A 12,377-nucleotide genomic window follows, 5' to 3' on the forward strand; every position below is an offset into this window, starting at 1 on the left:
GAACCCCAAACCCACCTGCCAGGCAAGATCAGGCAAGACGCACCCACTGGCGCAATAGTGACGTGACTGTCATAGAGTAACAAACCACTTTATTGGCAGCGGGGGAGGAGGCACAGCCCTGATTTAGGAAAGACTAACTTCTAGAACTTTCCTATGCAGAAGTGGGCAAAATGCTTCTTAGAGCAGAGCCTGGGAGGTGAGAGAGCTAACTCCTGCTCCCCCTATGTCAGGAGTGGGCTACCTGCCTGGAGCAGCACCTGGAGGAAAGCAGAAGCTGAAGACAGCTTTCGCGTAGCCAGTCGCAAACCAGCTGCCACCAGAGCTCTGATGTGCCTGCGGCTGTGGCTTCCCCTGCGTGAAGGCATTCGCACGCGCTTTGATTGAGTAGCGTAAAACTTGAATAAGGAGCACATGGCATGAGCAAAGGGCAAGCAACTTTCAACTTTGGATCATCCTTAAGCATTTGCTACAGGAAGGGATTGAGGGTATGGCCTGCTGGACTGGGCTGATCAGAACACCCACACACTCTGATCCCAAGAGCAATCCTCACACCAAGTCCACCTGTTGCCCTCAACAGATCTGCGGGGCTATATTTACTGACTTTGTTGTCTTCAATGCTGTGACCAGCACGTCTTACACATGCATGTGTGCTCTGAGTGGAGAGTCCGGGCAGACCTCTGAGGACATGAGCACAGAGCTTATCTAGCATCAGTCAGCATCTCTAAACACTGCTTGTCAACATTGGCCAGCTACGTTGTTCAGGCCAAAGGTTCTCCAAGGCAGAGGAAACCTCGTCACGTTACATTAGGGGAGTGCATTGCCTAGCTATAGGAATAACTTTAAATCAACTTCAAAAATAAGGAATTTAGCCTTTCAGAGCAACCATATCACAAAAGCTCTCTGTAAAACTCCATAAAAATATTTATTCCTAGTTCTTTCCCACAGTTTATTCCCATAGTTTGTTCCCACAATTTGTTCTTATAGCTCCTCACCACAACCAGCCCCTTTCAGATTGGATTTGAGGGCACATGGCTGATAGCAGGAACCTGGCTAAAGCCCATGTCTGGCGAGGACATAGGCCTTAGAGGGGCACTAATGTTGATATGCTAAATGGAAGGTTCTCAAACTGCCTTCGAGTATTTATGTTTATGCATATAGATTACTGCTGCTCTCAGCCTGGATCACTGAGGTTGCTTTTTGCAATGGGCAAACATCAGTGTAGAGATAGACACCTGCAATAGTGCAGAGGACAAGTGATTATTGTGTACTTAGCCCTAAACAGGACATCTATGCCACCCCTCCAATGCACATGAAACCCTGAGGAGGGGGCTGGGAGAACAGGGGCCGCAGGGTGGGGAGAGGCGCCGTGGACCACCGTCTTCTGAACCAGCACGGCTGTTCTGCTCACGCGCTCACGAGCAGCTGTGGTTTCCTGCCCAACCTGAGCCCCGAGCCGGGCAGCATTCAACCATGGATAAGGGAGGAGCTCCTGAAGTCCCGCTCCCACTAAAGTAACTATTGGCACCTCGTTGTTTCTGGGAGAGGGAAATTCATGTTTCTCAATGGTCTAGCTACTAGTAAATTAGCTACATTTCAGTAAGCCACCCCCACCTCTGCTTATGCAAACATACCTAAGTTAACTCATTGGATCACACACAAAAAAACTGTGAAAAAAGGAGTGGAATTAGTTGGGGAGGAGAAAAGGTTTAGTGGGAATGGGAGGTGGGCAAGAGAGATTAATAGGGATGAATGTTATCAAAGTGCAGTATATACATGTATAGAATTGTTAAAAATAAAATTAGGGGCTGGGAGATGGCTCAGCAGTTCAGACTACTTGCTGCACGACCATGAGAGCCTGAGAGGACCTGAACCTGCCAGAATTTGACTCGATAGTACCTCTGTGGCCACACGCATCTGTAACCAGTCTTTAGGGGAGAGAAGAAACCGAAGAATTGCTGAGGATTGCTGCCTGAAAAATAATGGTGCAATGGCAGCTCTGGAAGGAGTGAGAAACTCTTTTAAAGAAATAGATGAACAGAAAGGGAAGGACGCCTGATGCTCTTCTCTGGCCTCCACGCGCAGACACACTCATGCACATGCTACATGCCCACATCCCATCACACAGCACACATATGCCAAACACAGAAAGTAAACACGCAAAATTAAATTTAAAAATAAAAAAATATTAATTTCATTTTTAAAATATATTTTAGCCAAGCATGGTGGTCCATGCCTTTGAGTTCGAGGCCACTGTGAATGAACTCCAGAAGCATGTCACCCCTTGTATATCTGACTAAGGTGGGTCCTGGGTAATCGGACCTGGTTCCTTTGACTTTGCAGGCAAATGCCTTAACCACTAAGCCATCCCTGCAGCCCCTATTTATTTATTTATTTTGTGTGAGTGTGTGTGTGTGTGTGTGTGTGTGTGTGTGTGTATGTTTGTGGGATTTTTTTTTTTGAAGTAGGCTCTCACTCTAGCCCAAGCTGATCTGTAATTCACTATGTAGTCTCAGGGTGGCCTCAAACTCAAGGTGATCCTCCTACCTCTGCCTCCCAAGTGCCAGGATTAAAGGCCAGTTCAAGGATCAACTCCCCAGTACCCACATATGCCAGATGCACAAAGTGGCACATACATCTGGAGTTCATTTGCAGTGGCTGGAGGCCCTGGCATGCCCATTCTCTCTCCCTCTCCTTTTTCTGTCAAATATATAATTTGCAAGCAGAGAGAGAGAGAGACAGAGAGAGAGAGAGAGAGATTGAAAATGAGAATTGTAATACCAGAGCCTCCAGATGCATATGCCAATTTGTGCATCTGGCTTTACTTGGGTCCCGGGGACTCAAATGTGAGCAAGTGGGTTTTGCAAGCAAGATTCTTTAATAGCTGAGCCATCTCTCCAGCCCAGAAAAATTAATTTTAAATATCCCAGGTAATATTGTGAATTAATCTTTGAGAATATTTTTAATATATTAAAAGCAATTCATTTAATGTGCATATCAAATTGCTTATCTTAAGTTGTAAGATGTAAGTGAATCAGAAAATGTATAATCTTAGATGTGGTGTTTCCAGTTAAGAAATCTGTGCTCACATGGGCTGGAGATATGGCTTTGCAGTTAAGGCACATGCCTATGAAGCCTAAGGACCCAGGTTCAATTCTCCAGGTCCCATGTAAGTCAGAGGCACATGGTGGCCATGCATCTGGAGTTCATTTGCAGTGGCTAGAGGCCCTGGCATGCCCATACTCATTCTCTATCTCTTTCTGCCTCTGAACATAAATAAATAAATAAATAAATAAATAAATAAATAAATAAGTAAATAAATAAAAGATGTGCATTATCAGACCTGGCTTCCACATAAGAAAAGGAAAAAGAAATCTGTGCTGACAGACTAAACATAATTTAGCAGATTCATATTAATGTTCCATGTATTTACTATCAGACATGGAAATATCTTACATTTCTGCAGGAATTGAGATTGACTATAAAATTTTTCAGTAACACATGGGAAAACCCATTTGTCTTTTCTCTGAATGTTTACATAACCATAAAATGAGTTGAAATCCATGCTAATGAAATGTCATTAAAGTAAAACTTTTGAAGTCTCGGAGTATGTATATATGATGAAGACATTTGCAGATGTTAACTTTTGAAAGTGTTAGAAGTGTATATTTATTGCTTATTCTTCACAGAAATAGATGCTTAAAGAGAGAGAGTTTTATACAAAAAAAAACAAACCAGTATTTGGTAGTAGTTTTCAAGTTAACAACATGTATTCATAGGGGAGAAAAGCAAAACCACTCGATCTTGTATTTGCTTGGTCTTCACTCCATAAACGATGGGGTTGAGCATAGGAGGCACCATCACATAGAGGTTGGCAACCAGGATGTGGATGTGCCGAGGGATGGTTTTGCCTCCAAAGCGATGGGCGAAAAACGAAAAGAATGCTGGTGTATAGAACATCAGAATAACACAGATGTGGGAACCACATGTGTTCAGGGCCTTATACCTCGCAGCCCAGGAAGGAATCCGAAAAACCGTACGAAGGATCATTGTGTATGAAATAATGATGAATATAATATCTAGCCCTGTAGACAAGAGGGCCACGGTCAGGCCATAGATGATGTTGACCTTGATATTATCGCATGCCAGTCCGGCAATGCCCATGTGCTCACAGTAGGAATGGGGAATTGTGCTTCTCCCACAGTTGGAAAGCCGGTATACTAGGAAGATGAATGGACAGCAGACTAAAAAGCTCCGGACCACAGCTGCTAAACCAATCTTCCCAATGACTGGGGAGGTGAGGATTGTGGTGTATCTCAGCGGGTGACAGATAGCTACATAGCGGTCAAATGCCATGGCCAAGAGAATAGCAGATTCGGCCACAAAGATGAAATGTATGAAGAACATCTGGGCCACACAGCTACCAAAGGATATGTCCTTAGAATGGAACCAGAAGATGGCCAGCATCTTGGGTGCCGTGGCGGTGGAGAGCAGCACGTCTGTGAAGGCCAGCATTGTGAGGAAGAGGTACATTGGCTCATGCAGACTGCGCTCCGACATGATCAGCACGATTAGGAAGATGTTGCCCATGGCAGCCACGATGTACATAGAACAGATGGGGATGGCGATCCAGGTATGCAAATCTTCCAGTCCTGGGATTCCAACCAGAACATACCACACATTCTGAGGACTGGTGTAGTTGTGAAAGGAAAGAGCCATCTGTGCTTCCTGTTGAGCCAACAGCTATTTAATAGAGACCACAAGGTTGAAGTGAACCATCAAGTCTGAATGAGGTCAGGGCCTATTTTCCCAAGTATATTCATCTATGTGAAATAACAGTTAGAAGGATTAGCCTAAACGTGCATGGCTTCTGTCGAATCCAGTCTGGCATCTTGAAAGAAATGCTAATCATAAATAATGGTTTAATATGTTTCACAATACTTGACCTATGTGAATTAACTAAATTATAAAATGACTTATAGAAAAGATCTCTACAATAATCCATAACCTAGACACCAATATTCCTGCAGCCAGAAATGGAAAGAGCCATAGATTTTCTGTTTCTTACTCCAAAACCCACTACCTTCAGACAGAGCAAATATGAAAGCTCTGGTTTTAATCACCATCTTCTATTGCTTATCAAAATAAACTTGGAGGCAAAATTATACCATCAAGCTTTTCACTAAGACAAATAGACTTGAAATTGTGTTTTTCTTCCCAGGCAAGCTGGTATCAAAAAGTAGATTTTAGCTGGGCGTGGTGGCGCACACCTTTAATCCCTGCACTTGGGAAGCAGAGGTAGGAGGATTGCCGTGAGTTCGAGGCCACCCTGAGACTCCATAGTGAATTCCAGGTCAGCCTGGGCTAGAGTGAGAACCTACCTCAAAAAAAAAAACCCAAAAAGTAAAAAATAAAAATTAAAAAGCAGATTTCCAGCCATATGGCATATATCCACTTTTTTCTATGTTGATTGAATGAGGAAATGATGTCAAGATGTGTGCTAACCACTGATGACACAAAAGTGAAATGCATTGATCTCTGCAAAAGTGTATGAGAAACAATGATCTAAACTATTTTTGATACCAAACTTAGCTTAACTTTTATATGTACATATCTAGTAAATGATGAGAAATTATTCCATCCACTCTAGTCTCTGATTGAAACTAGCACTTTGCATTATCAAGTACATAACACTTACAAGTAGTTAAATTTTTACACACTATAAAATATACATTATCCTTGAAAAAAAAAAGGAGAGAGGTTATTACTAAATGAATATGGAGGAAATAAGCAAGGGTAACATTGAGTTCAGGCAAGATGGCAGATTTCAATCTTAGGGTGTTTATGTGTGTGTGTGTGTGTGTGTGTGTGTGTGTTGTGTTCATAGATAAATGCTTGGGTCTTGTTATAGACATAAAGGTTGTGACTGATAGACAGTCCTGTCCTCCCTCAGTCCCATTCTTGAATAAAAAAGTGGCTAAAGCCCTTATTTAGTGAGGTGATGCAATAGTCTCTAAGAAATTAATATTTCTCAGTTTATTAAATGGGAGAAAAATCTTTGCCCACAATACATCCAAAAGGGAAATGATATCTAAAACATATAAACAACCAAAACATGAACTGCCACAAAAGAGTGCCATCCACTCAGTAAGTGGGCTAATGAATTGAGTAGAAAGTGATCAGCGGTAAAATACAGATGACCAATAAATATTTGAAAAAGTGCGCAGCATCCTTAGCTGTCAGAGAATGCAAAATAAAACTGCCTTGAGAGCCCATTGCACCTCAGTCAGAATGTCTTTCATCAAGAAAAAAAAGTCACTACATGCCGATGAGGAAACAAGGACTGTGTAATCATGATTCACTGTTGGTAGAAATGTAAATTGATTGACCTAGCTGCTATCAAACTTATGATGGATTTTCTTCAAAAAGTCAAAACTAAGCTTACAAAGCCAATCATGGAGGTATGTAACTTAATCAGAGCATGTAGGAGGCAGAGGCAGGGCTATGAAGAATCCAAAGCAAAATTTGGATACATAGTGAGTTTGAGACCTGTAACTCCCAGTACCAGCATGGGGCTATTATCCACAATGAGCTTTTGATCAAAGAAACCTACAATGTTTCTTAAAAGAATGACAGATTTCTGTCAGAGTACTTGATGACCCACCAAAGGTTAGTGGTAAGACCCTATTGCTGAAGACACCATATGCAGCTGACACATAAAATGGAACCGGCATGACTGGAAGCCAGGAGAGAGTCAGTCCCCAGTCAGTGTGTCTAGGGCCAGAAGGTGCTACATGGGCAACTGGGAGAAATGACCAATATCTCTCCAAGCAACTCATGGTCAAACCTACTTAGCAGCAAATAACCTGTTGTGATACCCACACAAGTGCAATAGTTGCACACAGCCATGGTGGGGAACCAACTGCTCTTGATTTGGCTAACTGATCCCCTCAGTGGTACGGGACCAATAGCTGGAGCTGGGAAACAAGTCAGAACCATATCCAAACACAAGCCCACTCTCCAATATCAAGCTACCATCAATCATGGGCTACAAGAGGGCATACACCTATTAAAATCTCTATAAAAAAAAGTAAGGGTTATCTCATTTGACCTGGTGCTAACTTACTCTCTATTGGAGAATCTGCTTCTCTTTTTCAGATAGATGCAGATCCTAAGGAGAGAGCCACCCCATCATACCTCAAAAGGGCCCCTGCCTGAAACTAAGGAAAATTGGTGAAACAAGCAAGGGTGCTGTTTTCCTGATGAACCAGATACCAGCACAAGGGGGAAGGAGACCAACACAGAGAAAAATCAACTCCTACCAAATCAGAGAGCCAGAGCCTCAGAGGCCCCCAACACCTCATCACTGAAGCAGACCAAAACTGAACCCAACATGGCTCAGGGAAGTTTTTCAGAAGAGGGGGTGGAAAGAATGTCAGAGCCACATGTTGGGTCATGAAATGCAGAGATATTTATCTTACCCATAACTGTGGGCTAACTCCACAATGCATGACCCATATACCTCAACAAGGAGGGGCCAATGGGGAGGGGGTAGGTCACAGATGAGCCTAATAATGGTACCAAACTGCCTGTATTTGCTGAATAGAAAACTAATTTTAAAAAAATAGATAAAGGAGAGACTGGCTAGAAATAGATTACTTAGTGGAAGGGAGAGGAGAAAAGGAACAGTGACCAGAGAAGCAAATGGAATGGGACTGTGATCAAAACACATTATCTACACAACTGAAGATTATCAATCAGAGGAGGCAGAGGTAGGAATATTGCTGTGAGTTTGAGGCCACCTTGAGACTACATAAAAAATGCCTAGTCAGCCTGGGTGAGAGTGAGACCCTACTTTGAAACCCCCCACCAAAAAAAAAAAAATGTTTAAGAACTGGGCTGGAGAGATGGCTTAATGGTTAAGGTACTTGCCTGAAAATCTTAACAATCCTGATTTGATTCCCCAATACCCATGTAAAGCCAAAGGCTAAAAGTGGCACATACATCTGGAATTTGTTTGTAGTGGCTGGAGGCTCTGGCATGCCCATTCTCTCTGTCTGCAATTAAATAAATGAAAATATTTTTTAAAAACTAACAAAAAAGTTCAAGAGCAATGTTTAACCTTTAGGACTTCAATCTCATGGTCCAGTAAACTAAGATTGAAATTGTCTAGTATACCCTAAAAACCAAGATGCATTTTCTTATACTGGCTGTACTATGTCAGTTTGTAACTTTAGTTGAAACTTGTCACTATTTTTGTAAGTTATTGGAAAGCATAAAGAGGGACATGTTGATTTTCAAATTAATATATGGCACTCAGTAAATTTTGTAGAAAAATGTGTGCATGCATTTATGCATATATACATAGATGATAGATACTATCTTTCCTGAACTTTTAAAAACATTAAGCCTTGTTTGAAATCACTGAATGTCTATTGGATCTAAAGAAAACATCCAGGACTTGTTGGCCAAAAAAACAACAACTCATATCCATTTTATAAATAAAAAGAAAAGATAGAAATATACCACAATTGCAGATTGACTCTAACTAAAGTGCATCAGTCCTGAGTTAGTATTGCAGAAAATGTGGAATAGCTAAATTTTTGAAATAATGAAGAGCTTTTGTAATTTCCTGATTTTTATGTCTCATGTCGTTTTCTATAAGTGCCCACTGAGCATAACTCAGTTTACTTACTTGTATCTGCTAGAAGACTGAAGGTATTTAACAGGCTGGAAAGAGAAGCAACAAAAACTTTGAGATGCCAAAAGCACAGACAGAAAATCTAGAAGTCTATTTATACATATTTTACATATCTCCCAGGCCCCAGATTTCCAGCCCCAGAGAATTGAGGTTTGCTTCTGTCTTGGAAGAGTGTTCTGAGCTTATTTTTCTCCTGAGGGTGATCTCCTGCCCTTTCTTTCTCTACACTGTTTAACTTTCCTTCTGGTTCACATTCTCAGACACCAACTTAACACATACAATTAGTTGAATTGCATATACATGTCAGAAACTGTCCCAACATAGCCACAGCCCCTTGGGGAAGTCTGAAGGAATAAAATTGTAAATACCACATGTTGAAGAAGAATTTTAAGTTTCTTAAAAGTCATCAACTGCAATGAATCCTCTTTAGTTCCCTAGAAATATTAAGGGTCCTTGTGTTCTCTTTTCTGTTGGCCGCATGATAAGACTAGTCATGATTGGAACAGTCTGGATATGCCATCAGCTACTGCTGAAATCACTATTGGCTGTTGAAAGACACTTTAATGATAAAAGAAAAACTACATTTCATTGTACTAGTGAAATTCAAAATAGGCTTCATGCAGATGCAAGATTTATGTAGGAAGGTATTTTCTCATTAAGGTCCCTAAAGTGATATTATTCAAATATCCCCTATTTTCTATTAGCTATAAAGGTCTACCTGAAATATTTTTTCACCTACAGTAGTAGACTTTCTAAATGATTCAGACGTCTGCCTATCTGCTGACCTTGATCAGATGCCTAATGTGCCCAAATCTCCCAGTCATGTGACCACCTGTGCTCTCTGGCTTAGAGTAGCCACTAACCAGTAACTATTCTTCACGTTTCAGATGCTTTCCATCCAGCAGTCTTAAAACCATAACTTGGGCTGGAGAGATGGCTTAGCGGTTAAGTGCTTGCCTGTGAAGCCTAAGGACCCCAGTTCGAGGCTCGGTTCCCCAGGTCCCACGTTAGCCAGATGCACAAGGGGGCACACGCGTCTGGAGTTCGTTTGCGGAGGCTGGAAGCCCTGGCGCGCCCATTCTCTCTCTCTCCCTCTATCTGTCTTTCTCTGTGTCTGTTGCTCTCAAATTTAAAAAAAAAACAAACCATAACTTCTCCCTGATGCTTTGGGTGTGACCATAGGACAGTATTCATCTTCCAATCTATTCTTAGAAAGAAGGCAATTAGAGAAAAAGAGATTGTTGAGGGACAGGGAGATTCTATACGAAAAAAAAAATTATCCTTTTCATCTGCTTGTTGGATGGTGACCCAGCGGTGAGCGCTCTAAGTCATGTTATAACTTACCTGTAACGCTCCCAAATTTTGCTACAAATAGCTTTGGCTGCTCCATTCCTTTGGAGAGTCATAAACTTTGTTTGAATCAAAAAGATTAAGTGTCATCTACATGTACTGCTGCACTATTAAAAATGGCCAAGAAAATGAAATGTACTAGATACCCATCAATAGAAAAAATGGATAATGAAAATATTATGAATGTACCTATTAGATACATGTATGTGATTATATATATGCAGCTTTTTCAATATTTTTATTTATTTTCACGTTTCTGTGTGTATAGGTATGCCAGTACCTCTTGCTTCTGCAAACAAATGTCAGATGCATACACTGCTTTTTTGTATCTAAGTTTACGGGGGTACTGGGGGGAATGGAGCCTGAAATGGCAAACTTTGTAAGCAAACGCCTTTATCCTCTGAGCCTCGTGCCCAGCTCTATACAATTAAATTTTATTCTATTTCAAAGATGAATTGAATCATGACAGTGGCAAGAAAATGGGTGAAATTGAAGGCCATTATGGTAAACAAAATTGGACAGGTTTAGAATTATAAGTATAATGTCTTCTCAAATATGTTAACATCATGTATATATATATAATATATATATAATATATATATACATGTATATATATAATATATATATACATGACATAAAATAAGTATGAGGACTTGTAAAAGAGGAAGAGGGATAAAGGGAGGAAGAATAGAAATAAGAAAGATTAAAGGAAAATGTGTCATATGAAAGCAAGAGACACTAAATGAGGGAAGATGGGCACTACCAAGCAGAGAAGAGAAGAGGGAAAGAAGGGAATATCTGGTGAAATAAGAAAACAGCTTAATCCATATGTGTGAAAATATCACAATGAAGCATGTTTTTTTCTATCCTCACCAAAAAAGTAAATTTGGGGCTAGGGAAATGGCTCAGCAGTAAAGAGTACTTGCCACATAAGCATGTGGGCCTGAGAAGGCTTGAGACCACTTGAGCTCAATTCAGTAGAACCCACCAACATGAACAATTGGCATGACAACTCATCTCATCCTGTGCATCATACATACCTGAGGATCACTGGGGTTGGTGAAAACTACTGCTCTGCATTCAACGAGAGACTGTGTCAAGGAAATATACGGAAGAGTGACAGAGAAGGGCCCCCAGTGTTCTCTCTGATCTACACACGCACATGCAGGGTATTCACATGTGCACACGCATGTGTATATACCTGTAACACACCATACCACACATGCACACAAACATAAGAAATTGAAAATGGTGAAAAAAAGTTCTGATACATATAATGAGGCATATAATAAGAAAAATGTCAAATCTGTTTCTAGTTTAAAACTCTACTCCCAATAAGATCCTATGTGATATGAGAGTCATTCTTCAAGACCTTCCTTATAGAAGCCTACACACAATTCTCTAAGGTCCTTGGACAATATATTCTGAAAAAGTAATTTCCCAGTTTTAGAAAACTCAGATAATATCATTGATATTAAGTAATTATGTCACTGGAGTCTTGGATTGTACCTTTTAATTGTGTATACACACACACACACACACACACACACACACATATGAACATTTAAAGATGTGGAATACAGACTATCAATGACTTTCAATAAGGTCATGTCTCAACTGACCAATATTTAGGTTAGATAACATCACCAAAAGCCTCACTTTTTCAAAATTTTTAGGCCTTCCAATAAAATAGATTAGAAATGATGGCCTTGTTAACTCAAATAGTGGTAAGAATTCCTTAGGCATCTGTTTTTTTGTTGTTTGTTTTTTGTAAATTAATGATACTAACCTGGTCCAGATTTAGTTCTATTACTGCTTCACCGTGTAAGGTTATCTCTGTTGTAGACAGCTGCACCTTGCTGAGATGACCATCCAAACCAGATACAGTTTATAGGAGAAAGAGGTTTATTTCAGCTTACAGATCCAGGGAAGTTCTATCAATGGTGGAAGAAGCTAGATCTCCTCCATAAATCCAAGGAGAAGAGAGAGAAACAGCCAGCAACACCAAAAAGCAACAAGTGCAAAAGGGCAGCAAGCAGAACCTTCCTGGCTCATACTGCTCTCCACACCTCTGCACTGGACCTCAGATCTGCCCGCTAGGGACACTTCCTCCAGACAGGCAGCTGGAGACCCAAATTACCGCCTGAGTCTATGGGGGACATGCCTTCAAACTACCACAATTGGAAATAATCTTTAAAGGATGTTTTATGGGGAAAACAGTCTTAAGTAACTATCTTCACTTCTAAAAGTTAAATATCACATCAAGTCAAAGTCTTCATTCTGCTATAGGAATAAACAGGAAAATCCAAGAGGTGAATACTAGAACTGA

General features: G+C 40.7%; 1 protein-coding gene across 1 annotated transcript; it reads right to left on the reverse strand.

Annotated features, from left to right (window-relative positions):
• Positions 1–3,756: 3,756 nt before the first annotated feature.
• On the reverse strand, positions 3,757–4,716 carry LOC101596862 (olfactory receptor 52Z1-like). The gene has a single exon (XM_004650956.2). The coding sequence runs from the start codon at positions 4,714–4,716 to the stop codon at positions 3,757–3,759; it is 960 nt and encodes a 319-aa protein (XP_004651013.2).
• Positions 4,717–12,377: the final 7,661 nt, after the last annotated feature.

The sequence above is a fragment of the Jaculus jaculus genome, chromosome 3 (genome assembly GCF_020740685.1).
Source record: "Jaculus jaculus isolate mJacJac1 chromosome 3, mJacJac1.mat.Y.cur, whole genome shotgun sequence".
Taxonomy (NCBI): Eukaryota; Metazoa; Chordata; class Mammalia; order Rodentia; family Dipodidae; genus Jaculus; species Jaculus jaculus.